Source organism: Molossus molossus, unplaced genomic scaffold, assembly GCF_014108415.1.
Source record: "Molossus molossus isolate mMolMol1 unplaced genomic scaffold, mMolMol1.p scaffold_m16_p_7, whole genome shotgun sequence".
Taxonomy (NCBI): Eukaryota; Metazoa; Chordata; class Mammalia; order Chiroptera; family Molossidae; genus Molossus; species Molossus molossus.
The window spans coordinates 43055817-43073078 of record NW_023425401.1 but is presented as its reverse complement, the minus strand read 5'-3'; the positions used below and the strand labels follow the sequence as shown (position 1 = coordinate 43073078).

The following is a 17262-nucleotide window of genomic DNA, read 5'->3' as shown; positions in this document are numbered from 1 at the left end:
GGCAGTGCTGATTTTCTCTCTTCATAAGGGCATTATTCTTCTTTCCCTACTCTTTTCACACCTGGCTTGTTTTAGCCGCTTTTTAAGGCCTAATTCATCTGACTTACACTTGAGATAAACACTAGTTTGATCCTCTGCTCATAGTCACGTTAAAATCACAGGATAAAATGCAAACTCACCATAATCCCAGCCTTGTATAGTTCCCCAACTTGAACATTGTTCCAGCCACCTCAGTTCACCGGGCCTTCAACATAACTTTTGTCTTTTTACTTCTAAGCCTTGCTCAGGATATTTCCCCACCTGGAATCCCTTCTCCATATGTTAAAATCTTATTTATGCTTAAGGGCCAGGGAAAAAGTTCCATCTAACTGTGATCCTTGGTCATTCCCGCACACAGAGCCACCTGTCCACCCCTCAACCAGTAGCACACACTTTAATATTTAAGTATCCATCCCTTTGTGATTTTTAAAAATTGTTTTCATTCTTATGTTAAGCTTCCTATGTATATATATATTTAAATCCCTAATGTGATTGCTAATTCCTAACACAGCAATAGTGTTTATGCATTTCTTTGTGTCGAACAAACGATTTCTACAATGTTACTTATAGGTATTCCCAAGGAAATTCTTTTCAATAACTTCACAAAGCATCTGGGTTAGATTCAGGATTTGTAGACTGAGAATGAGATTAAATTTCCCTCCAATCTGGCAGGACAGAAACTTGGAACAAATTTTGTATGATTTAGCGAAATAAAGGAATGTGATATTTCTCACGCCCAGGGTTGTGAACTGAAATTCACAACTGATACCAGTATGAAATAAAGATAGGTTGAGCATATTAAGGAATGTAAAATCACAAGTTGAAATCTTGTATATATTCATACATGAGAAAATATAAAACAGAATTAGGAATGTATTTAGGTGAAATGGAATAAAACTAGAGTAATAAAATAAGGGGAATCAGCCTCATTTTAAACTCACATGCCAAATTATTAATATTTTCATTGAAATTTTTGAAAAATCTGGTATCAAAACTTAAAATAATCACGAGTTTATTTGCAGCCAACATTTTGATAAATCTAGACTTATAAAAAATAAATTAGGGCATAATTATTTTTGCAAAAGGATTGTTTACTTATTAATGAATCACCATACACTATCTTGAAAATGACAAGCTTCCCTATTGCTTTTTACTTGATTTAGATTTAACATTAACTTTTTATTTTTTAATTTTTGTTAATCCTCACCTGAGGATACTTTTCCATTGATTTTAGATAAAGAGGAAGGAAGGAAGGAAGGAAGGAAGGAAGGAAGGAAGGAAGGAAGGAAGGAAGGAAGGAAGGAAGGAAGGAAGGAAGGAAAAGAGAGAGAGAAAGGGAAAGAGAGAGAGGCAGAAACATCGATTATCTGCCTCCTGCATGACCCCAACCAGGGCCAGGGATCAAACCCGTAACCCAGGAATCAAACCTGTGACCTTTGACCAGGAATTGCCCTTGACCAGGAATCAAACCTGTGACCTTTCAGTCCATGGGCTGAAGCTCTAACTGCTGAGCCAAACCAGCTAGGGCTAACAACATAAACTTTAAATGCAACCATTTATTTAATAAAGTGAGTTAAGCACCTGTGATTCTTGATCATTCTATCTTTTCTTTTAAAGTCAGTATATTGAACAGTATTTCCTTTTTTTCTTTAATAAAAAAGGACCACTCTGCTAATTTCTGTTCTTCACTGAAAAATGATTTATTTTTATTGCATTTTTATAGCACCTGGCCTACTATATATTTCTGAAAGGTTTCAATGTAGAGAATGAAAAATAAAGAAATGATTTCTATGTCTTACTCAATATCATCAACTAAAATATAGTAGTTGGTGACTATAAAAGAAAAGTATGTTGTTCCTATTGTTAATTGTGGATAATGTATTTTTCTGTAATTTAGAGCTATTATGCTGACATTTTTCAGCTGTGATATGAGGAAGCCTGGCTTAAGTGTTTCCTTGGGAAGCCTGGATTGGTTAAATATTCAGATTTCAATTGGCTTTATAACAGGCTTCCTTATGTGCCTCATGTTGGCCCCAGGCTCACTGGGCTTAAAAGGAGCCAAAGCACCATATGGTTTTGGCAAAGGAAGAGTGGCTTCTGCCTCTGGGATGTAGGCATTTGGACGCAGCTCTGCAGTCGTGAGAACACCATTGGGCAGCTGGCGATTATCTGCTTCCAAGAACTCCTGCAAAGAATGATGTTTGCTTTTCAGTTTTCTGTAAACTCTGGTGAAGTTACTTCTCCCAGGGCCCACTAGACACAGCTGGGTCTGAGCTGTCTTAAGCTGTGCTGGTCGATATTCCCCCGAAGGACAGGAGGGTATGAGGGTGGGACACACACTCACTCACACACTCACTCACATGTTGCATCTCACTGGAATACCCATGTTGTTCAAGCATCACTCTGTTCCTGGGGTTTACAGTTTATTATAAACTGGTTGGTGGGTTCTGAATTTCAGTGTATTTCAACCTCAGTATCTTTCATCAATTACTAATTATTTCCATGGTTTGTTTTTGACAGAGGTAGGACAATATATTCCCTTTGGTAAGTCATTGTTGAACAAATATTAGAAAGAGATAAGGAGTAAGGTAGAACCAGAGGAAAGAAGTGGAGAGCAATGTGCCTTGAACCTCAAGATTCTCAAGATTCTGCCTGTGCTTCTGAAAAATATAGGACTCTCTTACAGCATTAAAATGAGTTCTAAATAATGGAGATGGGTAAATTATGCCAGTACACCACTGGTAAAATCTGAAGGCCCTAGAAAATATAGTCCCAGGCAGTGTGGGAATTACAAATCAGACCCTGATTTCAGCTATTCCTAATATGTGTATTGAATGCACCTTTTTCCTCAGGCTAGTTAGTGAATAGCAATCTTTTTGAGGCTGTCTACTTGACAGTCTGAGAGTGAGTTGTAGGTCCCCAAGACCCAGTCTACCTAAACAGAAATGACCAATTCCATTCTAAGAATATTGAAAGGACATGAGTTTAGGCAGAAGAACTGGGCACTGAATGTGTGGGTGGAATCAGTGATAGACCACTACTTAGGCTAGTGGCAGGGGAAAAAGGAGTGGCATTGAGGCCTACGATGCACACCAACTGCAGAGTCTGCAAAGGCTGTGACAACCTTAATATGCTGGGGGCCTCACATAGGCTGTGCTGGCTGCAGCATGTAGACATAGAAGAGTACGTTGTGGTTTGAGCAGGGGTGCAAGGACAGAGACTGGAGACCTATGGATAAAACCAAATTACCAGCTGGTAATTGCTATGTTAGTGGGAGTCCATGATGTTCAGCCACACCAGCCAGAATATAAGATTGTGGGGTGGAACTTGGTGCTTGCCAAGTGTTCTCCAAAGAACATTATGATGCTTTAGACTATTGTACTTTGATGTGTCTATATAATATCTTTAAAGACCCCAAAACTTTCTTCTGACTGTTTGGACTATGTATGGTAGAGTGGGGAATTTTTCATATATTTTGGGAGGATTGAAACCCCTAAAAATATCCCTTTTTGGCCGCTTTACAAATGCAATATAGAAGCCTAACCATACCTGAGACTTTTTGGCGATGGCCACAGCATACATTTCTTCATCTCGCAGTACCTTCAACCATTCTTTCTCAATCTCTTTATTGAGTGGCAGACCCTTTTCTATCCTGGTACTGCAAGAGAAGATGAAGTCTTCTTTTTCCTTGACTTCCTTTTGGAGTTCAATGGCCAGAGCTTGTTTCATGGATAGCTCAGCAACAAGAGCCATCATTTTTTCTGTAGTATCTTTGATCTTTTTCTGGTAGCCGTTCATCTAGAATTAAAGAGCCCAAGGCTTAGCCTATGTATATATTCCATAAAGAACTGAAGAAAATGGCAGGCTGATGGCTGTCTATAATGTGGGTTGGGGGGCATTCTTGGTCAAAGGTAAGAATTTAAGTGGGAATTTATAGAAAATAAGAATTGGAGGAGACCTTGGAGATTGAGCCTAACACCCTAGCTGTGTAAATAGTGACAAGGAGTGAAAAGAAAGAATATGTTCACTGAGTTAGCAGATGTCCCAGTCGATAACATTCAGGGGAATAGTTAAGTCTCTTTATATTTAAGAGGTGATAAGAAGAAGGGAATAGAGTGTTATTGATGTCTACGTTCTGGCCTAATTTTGCCATGTTGTTAGTTTATCACTTATCCAGTGGTAGAAAATTTGGTAGAATAAAAACTATATTTAGAGGATTCCAAAATGGTGGCAGATTGAATGGAAGCTACACAGACCATCTCCCAGGACCAAACTGAAATTACAACAAAAATAAAGACAAATCGTCAGGAAAAAGCAACAGAAAAGCAGCTCATGAGGACCATATAATCAGGGACACTGACTTGATTTTGGTAGGATTGCAAAGGCACAAGAGGTGGGCTGGGAGCCCATAGACAGCAGCAGTCTTAGCTATGAGCAGCGCCCTCAGGTTAAACTCCCAAGTGGCTCCACAGCGCAGAGCGGGGACAGACGTTAAACTAGCCACAGCCACTCATCTTGGGCTCCAGCAGAGGGAGGGTGACTGGACTGGAACTGTGTGGGGACACTCGGGATTTGGAGGGCACTCAGAGCTTTTGCTGAGTTGCAGCCATGAAGGACGGTGGCCATATTACTCCTTCCCAGGGCTCTGGGGAGAGGCTGCGGCCCTCCCTCAAAGATTCAACCTCACCCAAGTGGGCTATTGAACTGCAAATTGAGGCTCATTAACAACCAGCATTTGCCTCACCCTCAGGAAATCCCCTTACTCTGAACACCTGAAGGAGTTTTTCATTCAACTGAGAACCCAAGGCTCTTCAAGTAACCGGACTAATAGCCTCCAGGCAAAAAACTAGAGGATAACTGAACAATTCCTGGGCTTGCAACTCTGCCAAGGAAGTAAGACTTGACAGTAGTGTTTAATGTGGGTCGCCCATGCTCCAAATCCAGGAGAGGGAACCACAAATAGCAGAATTCCAACACCCACAGGGAAAATTTCGCAGGATCCAAAGCCCTCTGTGATAGCCAAAATGGTGAAATAAAGAAACAAAAGCCAAATGAAAGAACAAGAGACCTCTACCGAAGATGAGATAAATGAGGAGCAGTTAAGCAAGTTGACCGAGCTAGAATTCAGAGCCATGATCTTGAGGAAGCTCAACAGCATGAGTAAAGACATAGAAATGTTGAAAATCAACCAGTTGGAAATTAAAAACCACCAAGAAGAAATGAAGACTGACATATCAGAAATAAAGAACACATTGGAAGGTCTAAACAGCAGAGTAGAGAAAGCTGAGGACTGGATCAGTGAATTAGGAGACAGGGTAGAAAAAAATCAACCAATAAGAAAACCAAAGGAAAAAACAATTAAAAATCAGGAAGACAGCATAAGAGAACTGTGGGACAGCTGGAAATGTAATAATATTCACATCATAGGAGTCCCTGAAGAAGAAAATGAGCAAGGATTAGAGAATATATTTGAAGAAATAGTGACAGAAAACTTCCCTAATTTGGTGAAGGAAGAAGGCATTCGAGTTCAAGAAACACAGAGAGCCCCAAGTAAGAACAACCCAAACAGGGTAATTACAAGACACATAGTAATTAAAATGCCCAAAATTAAAGACAAATAGAGAATCCTAAAGGCAACAAGAGATAAGCAACAGGTTACCTACAAAGAAAACCCCATAAGGCTATGAGCTGACTTCTCAACAGAAGCACTATAGGCCAGAAGGGAATGGCATGAAGTAATCAAGATCATGAAAAACAAAGATCTGAATCCAAGACTATTCTACCCAGCAAGGCTATCATTCAAAATAGAAGGTCAAATAAAGAGCTTCCCAGACAAAAAAAAGGCTAAGGGAATACATTAGCACCAAACCAGCACTGCAAGAAATGTTAAAAGGATTGCTGTAATTAGTAGAAGAAATAGGAAGAAAAATAGAACCACACTAAACAAAAATGGCAATAAATAAGTACATATCAATAATCACCTTAAATGTAAATGGATTGAATGCTCTCATAAAAAGACACAGAGTAGCTGATAGGATAAGAAAGCATGGCTCATCAATATGTTGTTTACAAGAGAACCACCTCACAACAAAAGACTCACATAGGTTGAAAGTGAAGGGATGGAAAAAATCTTCCAAGCAAACAGAAAGAAAAAAAAAAAAGCTTCAGTAGCAATACCGATATCTGATAAAGTAGATTTCAAAATGAAGGCCATAACTAGAGAAATAAGGCCACTACATAATATTGAAAGGATCTATCCTATAGGAAGGTATAATCATGATAAACATATATGCACCCAATATAGAAGCACCAAAATATATTAAAAATCTTCTGGAGGACTTCAAAGGAGAAATTAACAGCAATACAATCTTAGCAGTAGACTTCAACACCCACATGACACCACTGTATAGATCCTCTAGACAAAAAATTAGCAAGGAAACAGAGACTCTAAATGAAACACTAGACCAAATGGATTTAATAGATATCTACAGAGAATTATACCCCCAAACTGCAGAATTCACATTCTTCTCAAGGGCACATGGGACATTCTCAAAGAGAGACCATTTGTTAGGGCAAAACTAAGTCTCTACAAGTTCAAGATTGAAATCATATCAAACATCTTCTCAGATCACAATGGCATGCAATGCCAACTAGAAATCAATTGCAACAAGAACATGCAAAGACATTTGAACACATGGAGGCTAAATAGCATTTTATTAAACAATGAATGGGTCACTGAGGAGATCAAGGAAGAAATTAAAAACTCCCTGGAAACCAATGAAAATGAACACACAACAACACAAAATCTATAGGCTGCAGCAAAAGCAGTTCTGAGAGGAAAGTTCATAGCACTACAGGCCTACCTCAAGAAACAAGAAAAATTTCTAATAGACTATCTAACCTCACAACTTAAAGAACTAGAAAGCAAACAAAAAGAAAACCCCAGAGCAAGTAGAAGGAAGGAAATAGTAAAGAACAGAGCAGAAGTAAATGACATACAGACCAAAAAAAACAAAACAAAACAAAACAAAAAAAACAATTCAAAGGATCAATGAAACAAAGAGCTGGTTTTTCGAAAAGATAAAGAAGACTGATGGACCCTTAGCTAGACTCACTAAGAAACAGAGAGAGAGTACCCAAATACACAAAATCAGAAATAAAAGAGAATAAGTAACAACTGACACCACAGAAATACAAAACATTGTTAACAACTACTATGAACAATTATATGGCAATAAATTTGACAATCTAAGTGAAATGGACAAATTTATAGAAACACGAAGACTCCCAAAACTGGACTGGGAAGAGATAGAAAACTTGAACAGACCAATAACAACTAAGATAAATTGAAGATGTAATGAAGATTCTCCCAGCAAACAAAAGCCCAGGCCAGGATGGCTTCACGGGGGAGTTTTCCCGAACATTCAAAAAAAGAACTAACACCCATCCTCAAACTATTTCAAAAAATTCAAGAAGAAGGAAAACTTCCACTCATTTTATGAGGCCAGCATAATTCTAATTCCAAAACCAGAAAAAGACACTACAAAAAAGAAAACTATAGACCAATATCCTTGATGAACATAGATGCTAAAATCCTGAACAAAATACTAGCAAATCGGATCCAGCAATACATCAAAAAAATTATTCACCATGACCAAGTGGGATTCATTCCAGGGATGCAAGGCTGGTACAATATTCACAAATAAATAAATGTGATACACCACATAAACAAAATAACAAATAAAAACCACATGATCATATCAATAGATGCTGAAAACGCATTTGACACAATCCAGCATCCATTTCTGATAGAAACGCTCAGTAATGTGGGAATAGAGGGATCATATCTTGACATAATAAAGGCCATATATGAAAGACCTACAGCCAACATCATACTCAATGGGCAGAAACTAAAAGCATTTCCCTTAAGAACAGGAACAAGACAAGGATGCCCACTTTTGCCACTCTTATTTAACATAGTACTGGAAGTCTTAGCCACAGCAATCAGACATGAAGAAAAAATAAAAGGGATTCAAATTGGAAAAGAGGAAGTGAAACTGTCATTATTTGCAGATGACATGATATTATACATAGGAAACCCTAAAGACCCCATCAAAAATCTGCTAGACATAATAAACGAATTTGGCAAAGTAGCAGGATACAAAATTAATGTTAAGAAATCGATGGCATTCTTATCCACCAATGATAAAGTCACAGAAAGAGAAACTGAAAAAACAATCCATTTACCATTGCAGCAAAAAAAGATACCTAGGAATAAACTTAACCAAAGAAGTAAAGGATCTATTTGCAGAAAACTACAGGTCATTGAAGAAAGAAATAGAGGGAGATATAAAAGTAAAAGCACATACCCTGTTCATGGATTGGAAGAATTAACATCATTAAAATGTCTATATTACCCAAAACAATCTATAGATTCAAAGCAATCCCCATCAAAATACCAATGACATATTTCACAGAACTAGAACAAATACTTCAAAAGTTCATATGGAACCAAAAAAGACCCCGAATAGCCACAGCAATTTTGAAAAAGAAGGACAAAGTAGGTGGGATCACAATACCAGATAGGTTATATTACAAAGCTCCTGTAATCAAAACAGCCTGGTACTGACACAAGAACAGGTATATAGACCTGTGGAACAGAACAGAGAACCCAGAAATGGACCCAAGACTTTATGCTCAGTTCATATTTGACAAAGGTTGCAAGAGCATACAATGGAGTACAGACAGCATCTTCAATAAATGGTGTTGGGAAAATTGGACAGTTACATGCAAAAAAATGAAACTAGACCATCAACTTACACCATACACAAGAATAAACTCAAAATGGATAAAAGGTTTAAATGTGACCTGTGAATCCATAAAAATCCTAGAGGAAAATGTAGGCAAAAAAATTTTGGACATCATGCGCAGCAGAATTTTCACTAATACATCAGCTAAGGCAACAGAAACAAAGGAGAAAATGAACACATGGGACTACATCAAACTCAAAAGCTTCTGCACAGCAAAAGATACAACCATTAAATGGAAAGGCAACCCACTGTATGGGAGAACATCATTGTCAATGATGCATCAGATAGAGTACTCATACAACTCAACAAAAGAAATTCAAAGAACCCAATTTTAAAAATGGGTGGATGAGCTGAATAGACACTTCTTCAAACAGGACATACAAATGGCTAAGAGACATATGAAGAAATGCTCAACATCACTAATCATCAGAGAGATGCAAATTAAAACAACAATGAGGTATCACCTTACACCTGTCAGAATGGCCACCATCAACAAATCATAAAACAACAAGTGCTGGTGAGGGTGTGGAGAATAGGGGACTCTAGTACACTGCTGGTGGGAATGCAGACTGGTGCAGCCACTATGGAAAACAATATGGTGTTACCTCAAAAATTAAAAATTGAATTGCCATTTTATCCAGTGATCTCACTGCTAGGAATATACCCTAAGAAGCCCAAAACACCAATCAGAAAGAATATATGTACCCCCATGTTCATAGCAGCACTATTTACAATAGCTAAGATCTGGAAACAGTCCAAGTGTCCATCAGTAGATGAATGGATAAAAAAGCTGTGGTACATATACCCAATGGAGTACTATGTAGTTGTAAGAAAGAAAGATTTATTATCCTTTGAGACAACATGGAGGGACCTGGAAAGGATTATCCTAAGTGAAACAAACCAAGCAGAAAAAGACAAATACCACATGATCTCACTTATTTGTGGAATATAATGAACATAACAGTCTGAGCAACAGGGTAGACCCAAAGACATTGGAAATAGGGTACAGACTGACAACCCTCAGAAGAGGGGGTGTTGGGGGGAGGGAAGAGATAAACCACAGAACTTATATGTATGTATGCATAACCAATGGACATAGACAACAAAGCCAGGGATGGGGTGGCGGGGATGGGGAGGAGGGTGTCAATGGGGTAAAAAAGGAGAAACATCTGTAACAAAAAAAACAACAACAAAAATCAAAACTATATTTAAAAGTTACTCTTTACTTATATAAAGTAATCAGCAGAGGTCCTGCATATGAAATTATTTTTAATGGAAACTATCATACCTCAGCATGTTTGTGTTATTGATCATAATTTCTGGGATGCATAATTATGAGGTCATGAGCAAGCATGAGCTGAACTGGGGAAAGTCTGGCCAGTAATTTGAAATGATATGTTCTGGTTGTGTGTGTGTTTATCATTTCACATCAGCAATTTATCATCAAAGAATTAAAAGATAGGACCTAGTGGAATAATGGATTTTAAAAGACAGAAAAGAAGTTGGAATTGGTGGTTCCTCTAAGCTCTCTGGCCTAATGCACACAACCTTTTAGTGTGGCCATAGCCATCGAGGGGCACTGAGTGATGACTTCTCCCAATCGCCAACACTGTCATATTACTTTGCTTTATTTTTAATTTCTATCCTGTTTCACTACTTACACTGTATTATATATGTATGTATTTGGCTATTTGGTTATAGTCTGTCAAGCCACAAGGATGTACTCTTCATGAGGAAAAGGCCTATTTGTTTTATTCATCATATTCCCAGTGTCCAGCATGGTTCTTGGAACATAGAAGGCACCAAGAAAAATTAAAACGGAATGTTTGTTAACTGAAGGAATGAGTAAATTCTTAGTCTATTTTAATCCTTCAGTCCTTTGAACCAGGGTAAATTGAGACATGAATATGAACTTCCAAACACTACACCTGACCTCAAAACACTTTCTTCTCCTAATAGAGCACACACTGATCTATCTTGGAGGAATGTTGCTCCAGTGATTTATCTGCCTCTGAAAATGTAACAACTGATTATTATGTACACACTTTGTCTCCTTAAAGGAATATAAAATTTTAAACACTTCTACACTGCAGTAATTTTTAGGAAGCATACATTGAATCAAATGTTACCATTTAAAGCTTCAGGGGTGAGTTATTATCATTAATTAATCAGTCACTACACACTTGAGTGTTGTGTGTATGTGTAACTAGCCAACCTGCTTCTCCTCTACAAATAAAAAAAAAAAAAGGATGGTATTCTTCTGGGTTGTTCTGACTTTTGCTGATATTTTTCCATTTTCTGTTCATTTGGGAAACTTGAAGATGAGCCATAAAGTATGTAGGAAAGATGTGAGGCATGAGGTGACATGCATTTTTTTGAGCACCCACAAACAACTAGTCTACTTCTGCTTGACTATGTAATGCCCACAACAGCTTTAGCTGATATCAAACCCATTTCATGTACCAGGAAACTCAGATTTAAGGTCATTTATGTATCTTTCTCAAGGTCATTTGATAGTGTCTGAGATCAAACATATTTTTACCTTCAAGTTCTGGATATTCTGAGGACATTGTAATTTAATTAATTAATTTATTTGTTAAACCTCACCTGAGAACATTTTTCCACTGATTTTTAGAGTGGAAGAGAGGGAGAGAGAGAGAGAGAGAGAGAGAGAGAGAGAGAGAGAGAGAGAGAGAAACATCGATGTGAGACAGACACATCGATTGGTTGTCTCCTGCACAACCCCGACCAGGACCAAGAACCGAACCTGCAACCAAGGTACATGCCCTTGACTGGGAATGGAACCTGTGACCCTTCAGTCTGCAGGCTGATGCTCTAACCGCTGAGCAAAATCGGTCAGAGCAAGACATAATTAAAAAAAAAATCCAGATAGAGAAGATCGAAGGTGGAGAAGGAAAGAGTAGACTGATCACTGGGCCATAACTCAGTTACACTGGAATCCTCCTGACACTCAGTATTTCTCCAGCATTACTGTTGACTTCAGGAGATACGATGTCATCAGCTTTGACAAGCCAGCCCTCAGCTAACACCGACGTTCTCCAAAGAAAGGGAAATTTGTTTTGCAAAAAGAAGGAAGGCAGCATTTAAAGAAATATTGGGCATGCTAATTCAGGCAAAGTTCATGAGTCTAAAAGTCTCAACATTCTGCCCTGGCCAGTTTGGCTCAGCGGTTAGAGCGTCAGCCTGCGGTCCGGAGAGACCTGGGTTCGGTTCCCGCTAAGGGCACGTACTTCGGTTGCAATTTGTCCCCGGCCCTGGTTGGTTGTGCGGGTGGCAGCCACTCGATGTGTCCCTTCACGTCGATGTTTCTCTCTCTCTCTCCCTTCCTCTCTCTCCCTCCTACTCTATCTGTACAAAAAATGGAAAAATATCCTCAGGGGAGGATAAAAAAATAAAATAAATAAAAAGTCTCGACATTCTTATTTTGAGGTAAAGTTGTAAATCGCACAAGTGCGCTGCAGTGACCATCCACCAGTAAGTCATCAGAGCGAAGCATAAATGCCAGATAAATGGCACAGGACGCTTGAGATTTACGATAACTTCCTGTGTATTTAGTGGGACAGAACTATATTTAGAACGTGCCTGACCATTAACTTAGTCAGTACGTGTTGTTCTAGAGTTTAGTACACACAAGGCATTGGGGAAACTAAGAAGGATGAGGAGCAGTCACTGCCCTCTGAAGTCCCACAGTCAGGTGGGGGTGTTCCCATGATCTATTTTCCTATCTGTCTCCCCGCACTCAACGCTGTGGACAATGTGCCCCTTCCTCTGTTTCTGCTCCCATGCCTGGGATGGGAACACATAGCACCCAAGTATTGCTGACTAACTCAAATCCCTGTGCTGTCACAGTGGGATGCTCCAAGGGGCCACGGAGGCCAGGCAGTCCTCTGACCACCCTATGGTGCAAGTTCCCTCTGCGTCATAATGACCAACCTCTCTTCTGCTGTCTGCTCCTTTCAAGGTACCTTCCAGCAGTCCCTGCCTGACCCTGTAGCATTGAATCGTAGTCCTGTTACAGTATTTTAAGTTTATGAAATAGGAAGCTCTGTGTTCCTGGCCTCTCCTCACTAGTGGGGTCTAGCTGTGACATGTCTTGAATGGTCTCTTTCCCTTTCTGGGTTCTGGCTGAGTTCCATGCAGTTCCTATGCAGACTGCTGTTTAAGTGAAGACTTCTATTTACAAGGAGCCAGAAAGGATTGAACTTGACACATGGAATAGAATGATAATGACTGTCATATTTGAGTAGGTGCCCAGTTAAATGAAACTTGTATACTACCATGTAAAAGCTTAGGTTTTCCCACTGTAAAGTGAATTCATTCAGGGAACAAGATTGGAAACTACTTTAGACAATTCTCTAAGAGTCATCTTTACATTTTAAATTCTTCTTCTTTATGTTTATCTGTCATAAAGCCCAATCTCTCCAGTGCTCTGCTCAAAAAGTAAAGCAGTCTGTGGAAAATGAACTATAATAGAGCAGTAAGGGCACAAAAGAAAAGGCAGGCTCTCAGACAGACCTTCTTGGCCAAGAGCAGTGTGTCCTCCTTGTTGGCCTGAGTTTTGCTGCAGATCCTTTCTGTGAGCCGGGAGACCTGTTCATAGATGAAATCCTTTTCCAATAACTGCTCCTCCTTCTTGGCCAGCTGTAGTTCCAGCTAGGGCAGAAAAAAATTGCAATAGGAAAGGGGTAAAAAGGTCATGCAAGTAAACTCCCCTCCCTCCTAAATGAAGACACATTGCTTTTGTAGTTGCTAAAATACCTCTAGAAAGTCTTTAAAGTTGGGCTAAGTCATGACTTCCTCTGCTGCAACCCCCTCCAGACAGCTCTGGGAATTCTTCCTCCCCACAGTAGAGAATGGCCCTCTCACCTCCATCTAACTTCCATTGCCCTTCCTCTAGTATGCTCCCGTAGGAAGACAAATCAATCCCTTAAAGATGCCAACTTTTTCCCTTTGGGTATGATACAAAGGTGAGCATCTTGAAACCACTCATTTTTTACTTCTTTTGGCAAGTATTTAAAGTCAAGCTTAGGTTTTGTTACTAGGCTACAATCAAAGGACTATGGCTAGAATAACGAGGCATAAATCTGTCCACATAACATGAGTCACTAGTACAGATATCTGTGGCACTGTGAACAATGAAGGGAAATAGATGTTATTTTAAGAAATAATATTTGGGGATCCAAGATAGCAGTGGAGTAGGTGAAAGGTACACTACTCACCTTCTCCCAGGACCGAACTGGAATTTCAACTAAATTATAGAACAATAAACCTGAATAACCAAATGAAGACTAGCTGAAGAGAAGTTTTATAACAAAGGATTTACAGAAGAAGCCACAAAGAGAATGGTAGGAAGGGTAGAAATGCAAAATGGGCTAGCCCTGCTCCTATGGGCAGCAGCTGAGATTCTGGAGGGATATCTCAGCTTTGGGGGCTTCCCCCTGAGAAGTGTGGGGTCAAGTCCATACCAATCTTCCCAGCCAGAGCAGAGAGCCAGGACGAGGCATTCGCATAACATCCGACTGTGAAAATCAGCAGGGATTCTGACCACTAGAGAGAGAGAGGAGTCTCCTAGAAACCCGGGTGCCCTCTTAAAGAACCAACAGACAAAATCTTGTTCACATCCACTCACCCTCGACTCCAGTAGAGGGAGGGCAGAGTGGACTAGAGTTGTGTGAGGACAAACTAGAGTTTGTGGCTCTGGAGAGAGAACTGAAGGAACAGTTGCCAGGGTCCCAGAGCTGAGTCCACTCAGACACATGGCAGAGGCCATCTTGGGTGGAACACTCCCATCAATATGGCATCAGCCTGGGAGAAAGCAATATCCCCACTCTCTGGTCTCCCTGCTGTCCCACCCTGCGGTGCTTGCACCCTGCTGAGGAGTCAGTTACCTGGGTCAGGGTGTAGAGATCTGTGCAGACTCATAGGTTATCAGTGACTGAGTTGTGTGGCTTTGGGGTAATGGCCATTCTTCCCGCTTTCCTGTGAACCTGACTGGTGCCTCTCCTTCATGGGAGATCTGCTAGCCCCACTAGCCAGGCTTCTGGAAGCACCACTCTCCTGACACCTGGTGCTTCCACCCTGCTAAAACCTGGGAAGAATCTTGGACAGACTGAGTTGTGTGGCTCTGTGGTGAGGGCCACTTCCCCACCTTTCCCCAAGCCGGACTGGCACCTTTCCCCTCACAGGAGATCCGTTAGCCCTACCCTCCTGACTCCTGGCATCCCTGCCCTGCTGAGATCAGGCTCTGGTCAGAATCTGGAATAGAATGAGTTGTGTGGCTCTTGGATGAGGGCCAGTTTTACCTCACTGGCATGACCAGTGCAAAGCCTTCCCTTCACATGGCCAAATCTTGATCTGTTTGGGCCTAATAAACTCAGCTGGCCTCATCCTGATGACTCCTTGAGACTCCATCCTACCACAAAGGTGTGTGAGCACTAGTGGGTAGCAATTAAACTTAGTACACCCCGGGACATTTGCTGAGTGGCCTCAGACCCAGCACTGGCACAGCTATATCAGTCTAGTAAACACCAATCACCCCTACCTGGTGACTCACTGAGAACCTACCTCGTGCAACTCAAGTACCACTGAGGCTCATTTGTTGACTGAGCCTAAAAATCAGCCAGCAGCCAGAGGCAGGTGGAGGCAAATCTCAGGGTTCCTTGAAACTTTCTCTGATGTTTTCCCTGGCCCCAATCCTGGTAAAAGCAAGCCTTGGTGTGCTGTTTTGTCTTTCCCATGTGTACTCAGCCCTAGCAGAGGCAGCCGCAGCTGTGGATGAACTCCAAACATATGGCCCAGGGCCAGTCACAAGTAGCATCTAACATTGACCTTCACCAGAATACCTCCCAAGAGGCCCCAGAACCAACACACCCAGAGGCCAGTTTCAGACAACATCAGAGCAGGATTAATTTAGCTTCACAAGTGGCATATGCAAAGGGAGATCTTGGCAGGAACCAGACCCTGATGAAGCAAATTCAACTTTATGTGGTCAGCACCTGCACAGCAGCTAGTGCACTGTGATTGGGGTTGATTTCTCATAGTCAACCACTCTGATGGCTGACCCCACACATAAATGGGCCAATGGCAATCAAGACTCAATTGCAAAGGAGGGCCCACATAACTCACACAAGATATAGTCCTAGAGTACCCAGGTCAGGAGATCAAGGAAACTGCACCACTGGGTCCCATAGGACACCTATTACATAAGGCCACCATACAAAGACTGGAAGTCATAGCAGATCCACCTAATACATAGAAACAAACAAAAGAGGCAGAAAAAATGTGGAGACAAAGAAACATGACCCAAATAAAGAAGAGGAGACATCTCCAGAAAAAAGAACTAAGTAAAATGGAGGTACATAATTTATTAGATATAGAGTTCAAAAAAATGATTCAACAAGTGCTGGTGAGGGTGTGGAGAAAAGGGGACTCTAGTACACTGCTGGTGGGAATGCAGACTGGTGCAGCCACTATGGAAAACAATATGATGTTACCTCAAAAAATTAAAAATTGAACTGCCATTTTATCCAGTGATCTCACTGCTAGGAATATACCCTAAGAAGCCTGAAACATCAATCAGAAAGAATATATGTACCCCTATGTTCATAACAGCACTATTTCCAATAGCTAAGATCTGAAAACAGCCCAAGTGTCCATCAGTAGACGAGTGGATAAAAAAGCTGTGGTACATTTACACAATGGAGTACTATGCAGCTGTAAGAAAGAAAGATGTAGGGACCTGGAAAGTATTATCCTAAGTGAAACAAGCCAAGCAGAGGAAGACAAATATCACATGATCTCACTTATTTCTGGAATATAATGAACTAAACAAACTGGTGAACAAAATAGACCTAGTCATAGAAGGAAGGTACAGACTGAAAATCCTCATAATAGGGAGTGGGGAGGAGGGAAGAGATAAACCATGGAAGTTATATACATGTATGCATAACTGATGGACAGAGACAATAAAGCTGGGGACGAGGTGAGGGGGGGATGGGGAAAAATGATTATCAGTAAGCTCAATGCACTTAGTGAGAACTACAATAGCATGAAAAAAGACATAGAAACCATAAAATGGAACAGTCAGAAATGAAGAATACCATATCTGAAATGAAGACTACATTAGAAGAAATAAACAGTAGGCTGGATGAAGCAGAGAACTGAATCAGAGATTTGGAAGACAAGGTAGCAGAAAACACCCAATCAGAGTAGCAAAAAGAAAAAATAATTTTATAAAATGAGGAAAGTCTAAGGGACCTATGACAACATAAAGCATAACCACATCCACATCATAGGGGTACCAGAAGGAGAAGAAAAGGACCAAAAGCTTGAGAACCTATCTAAAGAAACAGTGACTGAAGACCTCCCTAACTTGGCAAAGGAAAACGACACA

The 17262-nt window shown here is 40.4% G+C and overlaps 1 protein-coding gene across 1 annotated transcript in view; it reads right to left on the bottom strand.

Moving 5' to 3' along the window:
- Window positions 1-2020: 2020 nt before the first annotated feature.
- CCDC146 (coiled-coil domain containing 146) overlaps window positions 2021-17262 on the bottom strand; it is a 138771-nt gene continuing 123529 nt past the window's right edge. Inside the window, exons 16-18 of the mRNA XM_036246769.1 lie at window positions 13386-13523; window positions 3589-3837; window positions 2021-2224 (exon numbers count right to left, since the gene is read on the bottom strand). Of these exons, the coding sequence (XP_036102662.1) occupies window positions 2021-2224; window positions 3589-3837; window positions 13386-13523 (591 nt within the window). The remainder of the gene's footprint in view (window positions 2225-3588; window positions 3838-13385; window positions 13524-17262) is intronic.